Source organism: Lissotriton vulgaris, chromosome 5 (genome assembly GCF_964263255.1).
Source record: "Lissotriton vulgaris chromosome 5, aLisVul1.2, whole genome shotgun sequence".
NCBI lineage: Eukaryota > Metazoa > Chordata > Amphibia > Caudata > Salamandridae > Lissotriton > Lissotriton vulgaris.
Window position 1 is genome coordinate 1,639,273,814 of NC_141693.1, and position 16,804 is coordinate 1,639,290,617.

The following is a 16,804-nucleotide window of genomic DNA, read 5'->3' on the forward strand; positions in this document are numbered from 1 at the left end:
AGTTTCCCAGAGTGAACATCTAAATTTCAGGGGCTATTATGGCAATCTTTCAAGATTCAAGGATCTTTCTAGTAACATCTCTGTTAATAGTAGATATTACTTGGGTAGTGTTGTTCTGTTGGGTACATTTTATTCCACAGATTCCTGATATCCCAATCTTCCTGCCTTGAGTGTGGAATTCAGGACTAGAAAGCTGCATCATATTTATCAAACGCATATAACCGAAAGTACTTAATAAAAAAAATTCTGTTATTATACTTATTGTGATATACCTTTACAGAAGTGATCAGTGAAATATTGTCTCTATTTTTATATCCTCAGGTACATAGGGGGAACAAAAGTGGCAATACAGACAATAAAAACTGTTATGATCACACCACCCAGACTTCAAAAGCTGTAAGTATTTATCTCTCTTTTAATGAATGCTCACAAACTAATGTTTTGTTTCAGAAATGGTAAATAGCATCTACTGTAACAAAAGGTATTTTTAATTTTGAAAAGTAATTTTAAAAACTGATAATGTGAATGTCTGTATAGCTGTAAGCTTTTTCACTTCTCGATCTACCACATCACTTTCAGCAGCAAAATATACCATTATGTCACAGTTTACAAAATTCCTGTACTATAGACTTTATTATCTAAAAATAAATATATTGATGTGTTCTTCTAGTTTGTCAAAGAAGCATTTTGATACATAAATAGAAAATTGTTGAAAAATTACATATATATTTCAAAACGATTGTTGATGGGCCAGCAAAGTCCTCTGCATAGCGTATAGTCATTTACTCCTGCCATCAGTGGCGAACCTTGAGAATCTGATATCTTGGTTTTTTAATGCTGGCCCTCGCGTAACACTAATCTAGTGTATGCTGAGAGGCCTAGGCCTATGCCTTGATATGAATGATGTCCTGGACCTTTCATATGACCTAAATGAGCACACCAAGCATGTCTTCATCTACTGACTGTGGACTACTGTGCCTATCATGGGCCTAGTGTGTAGAGTAGTTGTGGTAGTGTGCTGCCTTTTTATGAATTCATAGTTGTGAACAGATCTTTTTTCCTGTGCCATTGGAGTGGAGGTGTGCTGGTCCATTCCTGTGAAGTTCTGCTTCTACGTGCTAGGCCAGATCCTAGAATTAACATCCCAAATGTGTGTTACGCAAGTGTTTGTATGTGACCTGTGTGGTGCATTCAGGCTAAACATGAATGACCCATATTAAGAAAGGCCTGTTGGTTCGGTCTTTGAAGATTCGGGCCTGCTCCATTGCACAAGAGGGAGGTGGGTTAGTTTTTCCCGGCAGTGAAAACATATTGCTGAAATTCCTGAAGCTGAAAGAAGGAAAACTTATTACCGAAGTGAGGACAGGGTTGACAAGGCTCCTTTAGAAATTTAGTTGGGCATTTTTCTGAGAGGGGCTGCTGATTGGTCCCCCTGTAGCACTGTAATTAGTTAGATGGTAGGGGTGTTGAGTGTGGCTGTTGAAAGCTCCTATCTCCAAGCCTAAGGTTGGAGATATCTTGCTGTAATGAGCCTCGCGTTACACAAAGGCAGTGTCTGGAGATCACCATACCTGCAAGAACTGTAGGCAAAGGCCTCTGTTGTTGCCCAAATGGAAGAAGAACGTCTAGCTGGAGTCTCTGCACCTGGAAGAAGATTGCACACCGTAGGTCTCCACCAGCCACCAGAGTAGTACTGAACCAACTCTATTGTGGTGAAAACTGTAACGTGAACTGTATGAGATAACTGAGTGCATAAACTATTCAAAGGGGTGATCTACAAATGAGCCTTGATATTTGACTTAGAAAACTCAAACACGGAGGACGAAGACCTGCCTACTTATGAAGGTGGGGGCATTCAGGAGAGGGGAGAAGTGATCCAGGATACAAGGCATAGAAGCCCAAGTATACCTGTTGCCTGTTCTGTAAATTACTAAGTTTAACATTAGTATTAAAATATTTCTATTTTACATAGTAAACTACTGGGTTGGACAATCCCTTATTGCACTGCTGGGGGTTTGTCGAGTTCTGACCTTTTACACCCCCACACTACCTCCCAGAGAAACCTGTAATTGCTTGCCCTAGTTGCCAATGAGTGTCAAGTGCTGAAGGGGTTGCACTTGGACCAATTGTGCAGAACCATACTTGGACAAACCCCAGAATATCAGAGGCAAAGGATCCCAACCACCACTCTCAGTACTCCTTGTTTTTCCCATAACTCCCCAAACATGATCTGACAATTTGTCATTTTAACCCTACCAACTAATGACAGGGGAGGTTTTAACTGACCAATTATTTACTCTTAGCCCATTTCACATTATTAGGTGCAACAAGATAGTCAATATTTTAGAACTTATAACCCCTAAATAATAGTTGACCTTTTCAGAGTTCTATTTTGCCTACCTATCCACCATATGTTATTGCCATGTCAGTATCTATTTTATTGACGTTGACTTTGTAACTTGAAAGAATTCCAAACTTCTTCATACTTTCTAATGGTTCTTCCAAAGGTTTTAAATCACTGCATGATAAGAGCAGGTTGGCAGCTGATAATTTAATTTGATGAACCAGTTAAAAAATGTTAATCTCAAAACTGATATACAGCACAGTTGGCATGGGCACTACAAATAGATCAGATAGCAAGGGTGAAAAGACAACCCTTGCCTTCTGTCTAGTATAATCAAAACATGTTGAGTAGTGATCCCCAATAATTATGATGGGAGCAGAAGGTCTTGTTAAAAAAAGTTCATTACTTTTCATAAATTTGTCCATAGAACCTGGCCAAAGGCATATTCCGCATAAACTTTTATTGGTATCAGTGCAGTTTACTTTTGATCCTGTGTAAACAAGTTAAGCCGTAAGTTGCTCGATGTCATTGTTGATGTTTTGATGCTGAATAATCCTTCTGGTCCTTGAATAGTATTACATTAAGAGAGTCTTGCATATAACCTGCCAAAGTCTTGGAACACGATTTACCATCTTTATTTAATAATTATATTGGATGATGCACTGTCTGTAGGTTCTTTTTTTTTAGTTTGCCAAATGCAGCTACCAGAGGTTCCTGGCATACTAGTTGCAAATGTTCTGCTGTTTGTTCCACTGAGTCATCTATTTTCCTACTAGCCATTTTGGTAGCCTTTTTGGCATGAGTGCCTTCTCACTCTAAAGGTTGTTCAATGAAGTTGTAATCTTGGTGTGTGTCTGTAACTGGCCTCAATAGAACTCAATAGAACTTGACTGAAGAATCACTCTAGTTGTGCGGCTTGCACAAGTAATGGGTCCGCATTTGTCCTCCACTGGGAACCAAACACCCCATTGTATTGCTTGAGTTATAGGGTAGTGAATCAGTGCTACTCAATGGAGGTGGTGTGGGAAAGCAATCACCATTCACAGATACGCAATAATGTTTGGAAATGTGTGAATTTTGGAAAAGGAAAAGGTACATTTGTCACACACACACACATGGAAATACTTCTCAGTGACATTGTGTAAGCACTCTTACCCCTCCCAAAGGGAGATTTAGATCAACACATCACTTTTTGTATTCAAATGCAATAATGTAATATCACTTTGAACGGACACACTTAATATTGGCAATAAAGCATGTATACCTTGACCATGAGCTCTAAATATTGACAATAAAGCATGTATACCTTGAATATGAGAGGTTGTCAGCATTATTACTTCATTACAACATTCACAGGAGAAAGGGTCTCTGCATGTCTGGGTGATTTATGTACTCAGCATAGGTTTTAGTATGAATAATGCAATTAAAACATTGTCCCTAAAGGGCATCGCAGTTATAATCACAGCATGTGATTTTATATCCCTTCACCCCACAGGGTATTTGCAGCATACACTCTAACTAACTTTTAGCATAAAATATTGCAATTTAAACATAGCCCGTAAAGGGCATCACCTTTATAATCAGTGCACATGTGTAATTACAATCTGTCACCGTAGAAGATGTTTGTGCAACATGAAACCTTATGTTGACCACCCTCAGGCCACAGAGGCTGCAGTCATAGTCTTTGCCCTCCTAACTAAAGAACACATGTTCCAGCCTGGGAAGTGCTTGAAAAATGTCTGGAAACCCTTAAGGTGTTACTTCTCAGTCCTACCCAACTTAGGGTGGGGACCCTAGTGATTCTTTTGGGGGAGGCTGCCCTACTCCTGCAGCTCCTCCTGCACTTTAGCTATTATTTGGTGGTGACCCTGTCGTCCTGGGGCCTCCACAAGGTGCAAGCGAGTGTTTTTTGTGAAAGAAATGCGGGCAAACCCAGCAGGGCATTGTGGTGCTCTCCTTATGAGCATCGTGCATTTAGGCCGCTCTCCCACTGCGTCAGAGAGAGCTGTGACTTGTGTTCTTTTCTTGTGCCCTTTTCATTGTGGCCTCACGACATTGTGTTTTGGGCTGGCTCTTTTCTTTGTTTCGTGGTGCCCGGTCACACCCAGGCAACCTGCATTGTCCAATGTTGGGGGACAGCCTCTCAAACCCACCCCAGGCTGCTCTAGGTAACTAGAGGAGACGCGTCTACGATGACACTTACACGCAGCGTTCTGACATCCCTTGCGGTGCGTCCAACTCGTTACCAAGATGGCGTCCTTCATTTTCTCTCATCAGGTAATGTGGTTGGCTCTTTCCTCGAGGATTCTTGGCTTCACACCCACATATATCTTAGGTACATTGAGGTACACTTAGGTGGGGTACGCATAGTAGGAGTACGCAAAGTTTACTATTATTATATATGCATGCATGTATTCGTTGCTTAGCACCATGGTATAAATGTGCTTGTAGGCTCTTACATTTGCTGCTGTCTATTGATTGTCACAGCAACCATGTTTTATATTAGAATGGCTCTGGTTCAATAAATGCTCATTGAACATGTCCCCAACATTTATTCCTTGAATCTCTCTGAGACTAAGTGAGACTGAGTGAAAAGTACTGTACTGTTTCCACGCTGCTTGAAGGGTGAAGGGTTGTCATACTCAATAGTTGCCAGAAACTATTCGCTCCTTGGTAGGTTTAGGGGGCTTATAGTGGCACTGTGAACTAACCGGTCTATAGGCTGACATATCCTGTGGGGCTGTCCAGAATCAGTCTAGACAGCAATCCCTTCGTTTATGTTGTCCAACAAATGCTCAGATCCTATGTATTTTTAGGAACTACACGACATGGCGCCACCAACTTTGGTTTGGTTCCTATTTAGCAGTCAAATCTGAGTAGGTCAGTCGTGCTTTCTCAGAGACCCGTACTCACATTTAACCAGAGACATCTGGAGTGGGAAGGGAAATCCTGAGCAGGTGAGTTGGTAGACCCTATGTATTGGCTGTTGGGTTTTCAAGCTTGAAGGATTATAGTTCCCCACACTGTGCAAAACCTTATCTCTCTTCCTTACTACTTCCTACCACAATGTCTGTCAGTGGAAACAGCACTGTGGGTACAGGGGAAGAAGAGCAGGAAGTTGCTCTTGACAGTCCAGAAAATTACAGACTGGCAGTTACTATGAAATTATTGCATTACGGCCTCCTTGCAAAGGGTGGTGGTGTTACCTTTGTGATTGACCATTACATGTAATGGGGTGACCCTGTAACCCTCAGAACCTGGGTGGGTAATAGACAAAATAATAATGCGTGAAATGCTTCATATGAGAATGGCTTGTTTTCAGCATCCCTAGACTTACATCATGACTCTAGTCTGCACACTGAGTGCTAAAGCCTCCAAGGTAAAATGGGGAATGAATGGGAAAGAACACACATGTTCTTCAACAGCCGGCGCCTCTAGCATTATAAGAGGACAACTCGGGTGTTCTTCTAGATAACTGCATGCCAAAAAGTCATGGGCTGTAGTCCATATATTCCAATTGCCCAGGACCCCATGAGCCGCTGCGCAGGCCATAATCCCGACTCCAGAACAGTATAATTCATACGAAACTAAGGGGCTCATTAGTAGATCATAATCCGGGTTAGGAGACACCGTATTGCAGAGACACAAATCCAGAGCCCATTCAAAATTGCAATCCAGTTAATGGAAAACTGGCTGCACGCATGTAAAGTACGAAACCTGGAAAGATAAACCATATGCCACACTTAGGGTGACCAACTGGCATGGGTGCAAATTCAGGACGGTGAGTGTAAAAAATCAGGAAAAAACTTCAGGACAAAAGGTAAGTTTTACAGACACTTCAGAGGAGGTCGCGCTATAGTATATAAGTAAGCCCATCCATATCCAAACATATTCAACCATTTGTAAACCTATATATCATGTATCCTTCCATTCATCATTTCACTCCTCTATCCACCCTTTTACTCATCCATCCATTATGCATCCATCCGCCCTTTCACCCTATCCATCCGTACCCTCATCCATCCACTGTTCCACCCATCCATTCACTCATCCATCCATTATCCATCCAAGCACTCTTTCACTCTATCCATCCACACCCTCATCCATCCACTGTTCCGCCCATCCATACAGCCATTTACCCATCCAGCCATCCTTTCACTTACTCATCCATCCACCCAGTCACTCATCTTTCCACCCATTCACCCTTTCCATCATCCATCCATCCTCCTTTTCTCTCATCAACCATTTCACTTAGCCATTCTTCTTTCCATCCATCCATCCATCCATCCACCCATTCATCTTCTCATCCACTCATGAATCCATCCATTGACCCTATCACTCACCCATCCTTTCTCTCATCCATCTACCCTTTCACTCCTTCACTCATTTATCCATCCTTTTGTCCATATACCCTCCCTTTCACTCACTCGTCCATCCTTACGTCCACCCTTTCAGTCATCCGACAATCCATTCACCCTTTCACCTATCAATTTATCAATCATTTCACTTATCCATCCACCCATTCACTCTCCCGTCATCCACCCTTTCACTCATCCATCCATCCACCCTTTTACCCACTCATCTACTCTTCCACCCATACATCCATCAATTTACCATTTCTCTCATCCATTCTTGTACTCAGTCATCCATCCATCCTTTCTCTCATCATCCATCCATTCACCCTTTCATTGATCCATTCACCCTTTCAGTAATCCATTCAGCCATCCGCCCATCTTTTCACTTGCCCACCGTTTCATATTAATTATGAGCTGAGCCTTGGTCTGCAGAGTGGCATACAGAAGAGGCCCATCAAGAACTTCACCCTCGCTGTAGTTCCTAAAGCAAGTGGTGGGGTGGGGGAGGGTTCAATATGCCCCTGCACACTGAAAAGTGGAAGGCATGAGTCGTGCATGATGCACAGTGCCAGGCCATGAGGTGACTGTGACATGGTGTTGTTTCCAGGTCTTTAAGTTGGATGAAATAACTGGGGGGGGGGGGGGGGGCTCTCCAAAGGGGGTGTTTGATGTAATTAAGGGCGTGGCTTAAAACACCTAAAAAAATTGTTTTAATCTGTGCTTAGCATAGTGTGCCGCCCGAGGGTATTTTGCCTCTGCTGTCATTGTATCCAGATATATAACACAAGAAATGTTACACCTACAACAAGCAAGAACTGTTGGCTTTGTCAATGGTTGTTAGTTGCATAAAATAAAAAAAGCAGCATGGCTTCCTTAAATATAATATCGAAAATGCATCAGTTTTAAAATGATGAGACTGAAAGAACCGTAATCCTTTCTTTTTAACTTCTTTCACCAGCTTCTTTTGATTAACTGGATTCTCATGTAGCAGCATTGGTGTTTTTGCACATTTCTTTCATCTGACAGAATGCGCTGCCCTAGACCGAAGTTGGGGAGGTTCACCACATACTTTGCAGCCCAGATTGGCACATTGTCATTCTCTATGTGACAAACAGCCGCATACAGAATGACAAAGGGCAGGGTGATGCTATTCTTGTGCCCTAAGGAGGATTGCTTGAGGTGGCCCCATCACAGAGTTGAGGCTTCATGCAGGGGAACAGTGTTGTCCCTGCAATGCCCAAAATTACAGGCAAACGGTGTCCGTAAAAGGGATCATCACAGACAATGGACTTGAGATCCAAATTACGGACAGTCCATGAAATTTACGGACGGTTGTTCACCCTAAGGGGAATACTAAACATACAGCAAATATTTCACACATGCCAACAGCCACAATTTAGGCAGGAGACTCCTGATTTTCTCAGAAAAAAATGGCTTTATTTTAGCAGTCTCCTGTCTAAATTGCCTTTTCCTCAAGTCAATGGGGGGGAAATGAAAACTCCTGATTTTTTATTCAGAATGTTATTTGGTGAAAGGGGGGCCATGTGGCAGAGTGAACAAAGCTGCCCTTTGCAACTGGGGGCCATGATCCTGGGCAAATAATTAATTTCCCTGACCCTAAAAAAAAAAAAAAATCTGTCCTCGTGTAATTTAATCTGGTGGTCATGTAAAGTGCTACCATGCTCTTGGGTCGTGTTTGCACTATATAAAACTGCAAAAGGAATACAAGAGAGCATTTCTGTCAAAAGTAACTGTTTTTGTGGTATTTTGCACTATGAGGGCTTCAACAGCATATCACTGCCTAATACTTAAACCTTCATTTAGAGTGTTTTTAAAGCCCCACATATGTGAGTGTTTTTGAATTGCTGCATATTAGCGTTTTCCAATTAGAGTACATTTGCTGATAATGATTTACTGAAATATGACAAAACTACATTATAGTTTTTTTAAAAATACACAAAGCTTGTCATGTACGTGCAAAAGGTTCCTGTAACTTTTGTGCCTTAACCTGTATATCTATTGGTAATGCATCACTCGTATTTAGTCATTTATGGGCCATACAGCCTACATTGAATAATACCCTATAATATGAGGTACATTGTATATATATATATTGAGAGATATATATATATCCTAACTACAGTAATGTAACTGCTTTGTTGTGGTATTACTCTTGATTTAGTTCTACTTTATGACGAGAGCCTTAGAGTAAGAACGTCTCTCAAATAGAAACTTCATGCATTTGGAGCAATAAATGAGGTATCCACATGTGAAACATTTCTAAGCCATTCTTTGGCTTTGACATTATTACCAAAACGAGCAGTGTCAAAGGCAATAGATTTGGCTTTTATGGGCTGCAATCACTCAGGTACACCACTCATCCTCCTTTCATAAAGACACACCACCCACTCAACATGTTGTTCACCCTACACTAACAGAGACACACTACCTACCCAGAACTCACATGGGTGCACCATCCTGCTGGACTGAAATAACCAGCTGTGCACCCTGAACTCACAGGCAAAGACAGGCAGATCAGTTCTAACAAATCTGGTTTGAAAAACAAATCATCCTGGACTCCTAACATCAGTATGGTTCCCAAGGATATCGAAGCCTTTGAGCGCAGTGTAGATAAATGTGTAGATGATCTGTTAAATAAGAAACAATGGACTAAACATAATCTGACTAAAAATGAAGCAGCCGCCCTCTTAGCTTTACAGAACAACCTTGACCTCACAATTAAACCAGCCGATAAAGGCTGAGGTATTGTAGTCATGGATACTACAGAATATAATAACAGGATGTATTGCTTACTACACAATAAAGAACATTATAAACCATCTAACCTCACTGAATGGACCCTCCTCAAAACAACAATCCATACTCTTTTACAACATGCAAAAGAAGATGAGGTAATATGTGAAGAAGAATACACCTTTCTGAACAATACCAATCCCACTACTCCAGCTTTATTCGGACTCCCTAAGGTCCATAAAGATTTGGCTAACCCACCTATGCGTCCTATAGTTTCCAGTATTGGCTCTCTCACTGAGCCTTTGAGTAAATATGCAGATATATTTTTACAGCTGCTTGCTGTGGCTCAAAAGGCATATATTAAAGACACCACTTCCATCATACAACTATTGGAAGGTCTTGAATTCAATCCAGAAACGCAACTCTTGGTTACACTGGACATCGAGGCGTTATATACTAATATCCCGCAGGACGCCACTATTAAAATGATTAAATCCATGCTGAGCACAGAAGAGAGAGACCTTAATGCCCATGAAATTTTCATCATTGATTTTGTATCCCTAGTACTTAAAAACAACATTTTTTTATTCAACAAAGACCTGTATAAACAAACTGAAGGTACCAGCATGGGAGCAACCTGTGCTCCTAATCTGGCATGCCTTTGTGTTTCTTGATTTGAAGAACATCATATTTTTAACAGTCTTGCACCATTTTTTGAAAACATCACCAATTGGCCCCGTTATATTGATTATGTTTTTTTTATTTGGACAGGGCCTTCAGAAACCCTGGAGGAATTCATCAGCTGGTTAAACTTAGGAGACAGCAATCTTAAATTCACCTCCCACTTTGATAGACTAAAATGTGAATTCCTTGATCTAACTATCAAACATGTCGATGGACATATAAATGTAGAGCTATTTACAAAACCAACTGATAAAAATACGATGCTCCACTTTGTAGGAAGGTGGATATCTGACTATGGTTACCCCCAAACTTTTTGCCTGGTTTTTAGCTGGTTTTTGACATTGCTCTCTCCTTAAAATGGACTCCATGTACCTTAGGTGCATACAAAATTGGAACTGGTTCACCTTATAGGCCCCTGTAACAGTGTACCATAGGTACCCAGGGCATAGGTGTAGCCAAGGTCTACCAGGGGCTGCAGCATGTATTGTGCCACCCCTGGCCTGGCCTCCATATTTGACACAACTGGCTGATCACTCAGCTGGGGTAAGTTGGTGTAATCACCTCTTACTTAGGTATAGTATCCCTATATCTAACCTTAAACTGGACACATATGTTCCTGTCAGCCACTCCTATGGAAGGCCTCCTCAATCCTGGAGGCAGAGTGCTTGGTAATATGTGAAATGGTGCTCTAGCATGAGCTGAGCCTGTCTGCAGCTGTCGGGAACCACTCGATTAGCTGTTCCGGGATATTGCCATACCATATACTCTTAAGTGCATTATAATCCTCGCGGTTATATGCTATCTTTGGTTTGGCTTTATCAAAACATGTCGAGTAAGGTGTCATACGAATTGGAATACTATCCCCTCGACAGTTCTGTCGACGGGGATAGCATTCCACCCTTCTAGAGGGACACGACATGTGTGTAGCCTTAACCCCGGTTAAAGTTAACCAGAGCCTCAGCATCACAAAATGGATGCTGCCCCACAGACACAAGTCTGACCTCCTGCTGCTGGGAGTCCTTCCAGCGAGGGAGGCTTGGACAAAGGGTTTCCTGCCTTGGGAGGTGTGAGCACCACCCCAGATAGGGTTTTGTGTATTGGGTAGGACAGGGCTGAATAGATTGAGACATGCCCGGGGCACACAAGGTGTCCCCGTGCATAAGCCAGTCCAAACCGGTCCTGGGACTTTCCAGACCCAGGGCTGGCGAGGAGCTGGACAAAGGAAAGGGGGTGTAACCGCCCCCCTTCCTGGTCCCACCCAGAGGAGGGACCTAATAGGTGATCCACCCCTCAGATTGGGAATAAGAGTGGGAGCAGTGCCATTGCACAGCAGATCATCCTGAAATCAACTTGAAACTAAGAAGACGACTGGACTTCGACATTCTGCTGCACAGAAGACTGAAGAGAATCTCCCTTGTGGCCTAGGAGTGGCCACCCTGTGAACACAGGTACCAACCAGCGAATCGACCTCTGCTTTGCCGCCGCCTCCCGCCTCCCGCCGGAGCCCAGAGCCTGACAAGACCCAGACTCCCAGACTTCTAAAAGCCCGATCCACAGTCCCTGCAAAGAAGGGACCCGTGGAGGCACCGAGAGACGTGGGACCGGACATCTTGGAAGACACCCGAAGAGCTGACTGCGCAGCATCAGAGGCATCCTCGATGTTGTGCTTTGGGGACTGAGAACCGCCACCACCGAGCAGCCCTTGCACCAAAGATCAGCCCCCCCAAGCATCTCCACGATCTGCGTGGGGCCCTTTTGCATTGTTCCACTCGACGCGCCATCCTGGCAGACTAGCCACGTGGTCAGCGGCCATTTTGGTGATGAAACCAAAGAACTACACTGCGGGTCTGGTTGCTCCAGACTTGCCCTAGTTCCTGTGTAAAGGAGCACCTGCTCTGACCTTGCTGGTCCGAGTAAGAAGCCTTTTTCAAGTCCTGCGTGGCTTGCATTAGCCAAGGCCTGTTTGCTCCGATCAAGTTGCCAACACCGCCAACAGCGAGAAGCTTACGTGGGACAGCTCGTGACCGACTCCTGGACTTCCTCGACCCCCGGTGTCCACGTGGCAGCAGCGAGAAGCTACACCTCAACGCCTGTTTGCACCCGACATCGCCTGGTTCCAATCTGGTTCCGCGGTAGTCACTGGCTAGTGACTTTGAACATTGCTTTCAGGTCTTCACATCTTCAGATCCACCCTTGGATCCACCGGAACTCTTCACATCGAGCCGCCTGCAGCATCTTCAGCTCCAAGCACCATCGACCAGCGTGACGAAACCCGACACTACTTCGACCCTGTGCACCCGCTTCCTGTGGGTGAGATAAATCAGCAACGCCGGTGTTCCTACACTGGTACACACCTCTAAGACCTGTGGCTCAAATTTCAGCTTTCTAGGTCACTCAGAAGGTTCCGAACTAACTAACTTTCTAACTTTTACGCACCATAGACTTTGTATTGGTGAGTGCGTGCACTTTAAACACTGCACCGAGTCCCGCGGGCCTTTCCCGACTTAGTCACTGCTAGTCCCGAACAGCTCCAGCGATTCCCAAGGCCCTAGGCCTGTTTCCTTTCAGATTGGTATCTCTTATACCACTTTCTTAGTATATGGTTTAGGTGGCCCCCAGGGCTCATCCATATTGTGCAACTTTTGTGTATTTTAAACTGTGTTTTGTTTAACGCTTGTGCTTCTGTGCTCATAAAGAGTTCAGGGGATATTTGTAGTTAATAAATATATATATATTTTCAATATATATCTGTGTGGTGTCCTTTCATTTGGTATTCAAGGGGGTTGTGTATGGTAATACAGCTGGCTTCACATGCCTTTCTGAGTTTAGCCTAAGACTGCTTTGTCCACGTTACTACTAGGATAACTGGTCTATAAGGTTGACTTACAACCGATCATCATAAGGGTTGCTTGGCGTGGTACAAAGTGATCGCTAGAATTAGTGAGCATTATATACCAGGCCAACTTCTCACACACTTTACGAGCAATCATCCTCCCTGCCAAGTTATTAACATACCCTTTGGTCAATTGTACTACAATTCAAGATTTTTTTTTTATTTTTTTTTGTCGAAAACCTTTATTGATACTTCAACCAGTTACAAATATGGGCCTACAACCACCAGGGCCGGCCGCTAATCAGTGTCATCATAGCAAGTTAATTAGGACAAAACTCTCCTGAAGCGAATGTATCACAACTTCAATCAACACTGGCTGTTGAACATACAATGCGAATAACAGGATACTAAAGGTTCCATTTTATAATATAATATAGAAGGATCAGGTGCCATACAATATCACGAAATCGCATAAAGGCCGCGCAAAATAGTAGGAGTTCCACAATTAACTCGATCTCATTTGAGACAGTGGCGCAAAAGCAAACAGCATGGGCAGCACTTTTGCCCCGAGCCTGGCTGGACTGTATGTCCACCATTTGGAATCTACGAAAATCCTGCACCAAGACAATCCACACAGGGCAAGGATTCGCACCTGGTACATTGATGATATCCTGGTCATCTGGGATGGAGATGCAACCATGATAACTGAATTCATCGACTGGCTTAACAATCAAAATGCCTTTTTGAAATTCACTCACCAGGCATCTAATACCAACATGGTTTTCCTAGATTTGAATATCTATTTCGAAGCCGGCATGTTGAAAACGGAAACACATTTCAAACCTACGGCAAGGAACTGTCTCCTCAGATTTGACAGCTTTCATCCTCGTCATCTGAGAGAGAACCTTCCTTATGGACAGTTCCTACGCCTTCGGCGGAACTGCACTGATGTGGCCAGATACAAAACTCAGGCCAAGGATCTAAGTGCAAAACTAAGACAGAGGAAATACCCGGAAACTGTGATCAAAAAAGCCTTTACCAGAGCACGAAATAATAACCGGGATGCCCTTCTGGAGGACAATCCACGCAGTGAGGATGCCGCAAACAGGACGGTTTGCGTTACCACATACAGTCCGGTCAGCAACCAAGTGACAAAATTGGTCCACAAACATTGGCGCACTCTAACGAGTGGTGGCTTAACGTTGGAGAAACCTCTGTTTGCTCACAGAAGGGGTAGGAACTTAAGAGATATACTAGTTCATACTAGACCACCCCCCCCTACCAAGGATCAGACGAGGTTACAAGGCATACATGGGCACTACCCGTGTGGCAACTGTAATAACTGCCACCTCACGAGAAAGAGCCAGAATCTAACTTTTACCAATGGGACAACATGGGAACAACGTGCATTTACGAACTGCAACAGTAAAAATGTAGTCTATCTAATTACCTGCCCATGTGGAAAGGAATATGTGGGAATGACCACCAGACCTGTCAGGGTCAGGTTAAATGAACACAAAAGCAACATCAGGTGCAAGAAACTAACGACTAAGATGTCAACCCATTATATTGAACAACAACACTGTGTGAATGAGCTACAGTGGACTATAATTGAACAACTGCCCTCAGAGATAGGTCTCCTAGAAAAAGAACAACGGTGGGTGTTTCGGTTGGGAACGGACACCACTGGGCTGAATGATTCCATTCCATGGAACCTTCTCAGATAAACACTCGTTCTGACTACCCATCATAATTTTGTTGATGAACACATGTGGTTACATACAACAAATGTTTTTTGCTGGGTACATATGGATTATTACATTAGTATAACAAGGTATCACCGAGTTGTGATTGAGGATGTACCCCTTAGGGATCAAGTTCCAAGAGTTTCCCCTCTTCACAACATTTTCCCTTAAAGAATCACCGTATGTTAAAGTCCACACGTAAAAGCAGTCCATTTTATTGATCCTAATACATCCCTGTAAAGTAACTTGATTCACCACTGCTGTATTAGTTGTTTACTTTGCTTGGCCATCTAATTGCCTTAATGCCTTGCCTTATTAGCACATACTATGTTTCCATCTATGTCACCGGTGCATTTAATCCAAAGCGCCATTTATCTGTAGGCGTTTAAACGCAATACCGAGTGCTCCGTGTTCTTGCGGAGTGTCTCCGTTGACGCATGCGCTTCAGCCACGTCTACAGCGCATGCGTCTCTCCGGAGCGGTAGTGCGCATGCGCGTCAGAGTAGCAGAGGGCGCTAGCGCATTACCGGACGCGCGGAGGCTGTTCTCTCCGTATTTGGGCATTCACCGGGTTGCATTATTCAATTAACCTTCGCTAATGACCCACAGGCACAACATATATAAGGGCCTTGATTCCTTTGTAGCTCACTTAATCGGAGCCGCGTTGAGGGAAGGCAGGCGATTAGCTGTTGCAGTAACCGTGAGTTATAGACCACAGAGAGAAGCAGTTTTACACTGTATTTGTGGCGCTCTGATGACAAAGTTTTCCTACTGAACCCCTGATATTGATTTCTTAGGTTTTCTGATTAGAAAGGAAGGATTCCCCAATATACGCTAAAGGCTCATGAAGTCCTGTATTTGGGAACTTTAAGTAAGATTTGTATTCCTTTCTGTTGTGCTCTCCTTACACCTGAGCACAGAGTAATGTTGGTGTTGCGTGTATGTATGTTTGTAGTGTCCTTTTTCTTTTTTCTTTCCAGGTTCCAATTATTTTTTTGGGTTTTACCTGATGTTTTTTCAGAAGAAGCATCATTCTTCTCCTTCAACCTGTGATATTTAGACCTGTATGTTTATCTATGATTTTGTCTCCACAGGTTCTCACGCCAATTGGGCGCAACAACACTCACAAAACATTTAACACTGTGAGGAACATTACACATTGTGGTAATTTTTAGTTTCACTTTTACATCTTACATGTGAGTAAGGGGAGGGTAAGGGCATTAACCCTTGTCCTGAAGAAGGGGGCTTTGACCTCCGAAACATTTTGACTTTTAATACAGTGGTTTGATACCCTAACACGTATCTTTCTAAAACCACGCCCTGCACTTTTATTTTAATAATACCAGCCGGGGATTTAATAAAGTTTTTTTCTCCCACGCGCCAGGTATTTTTTAACTACTCACCTTTTCACCTCACCTCACTCACATTTTTGTAAACACACACCCCCACACATAGTTCACTTCAAGTGCTCCTGCGTATTCGCGAGTCGTAGCACGCCGCATCCCGTAGAGGGGTGCGAAGGCCCCGATGATGAAGCATGACACCAAGGGGCCTGTTGGTGTGTGAGGGGCATTTAAACAACACTGTGTGTTCCCCATCACTCTAGGGATCACTATCACTTTGAGTGGATTCCACTTTGTTTATTCGTATGACTCGGGAGACTGAATCCACTGACTCTCTCTCTCCCCCCTCCTGTTAAAATTTGCAAAAGCAAACAACCCAGGATAAACAAGCATATCATCACTGTTCGCACCAATTAAGCGCCCGCCCAGTAATACTAAAATACCGTGAAGAGTATAGGCACAGATAAAAAGTCAGCAGTTGACAGAAGAATAGACCCACTACGCTGACCTGAAAAAAGGGAGAAACGAAAGAGAAAGCGAGAAAGGATAAGAAATAGAAAAAAGGCCATAGAAACAAACGGAAAACGTATGGTAAGACACGCCTACAAACGGGCAAAATATTATAACAGGGACAGCCTGCTCAGTACCAAACAAAAAATGGATACTAATTGCCAACCGCTTATTTTTGTCACTAATTACAGCTCAGTGAGCAACAAAATCAAAAATATCATTAACAGAAATTGGCA

General features: G+C 43.2%; 1 protein-coding gene across 1 annotated transcript in view; it reads left to right on the top strand.

Moving 5' to 3' along the window:
* LOC147716885 (uncharacterized) overlaps positions 1-16,804 on the top strand; it is a 2,312,058-nt gene that overhangs the window by 1,280,542 nt on the left and 1,014,712 nt on the right. The window contains exon 7 of the mRNA XM_086919819.1: positions 322-396. Within this exon, the coding sequence (XP_086775945.1) occupies positions 322-396 (75 nt within the window). The remainder of the gene's footprint in view (positions 1-321; positions 397-16,804) is intronic.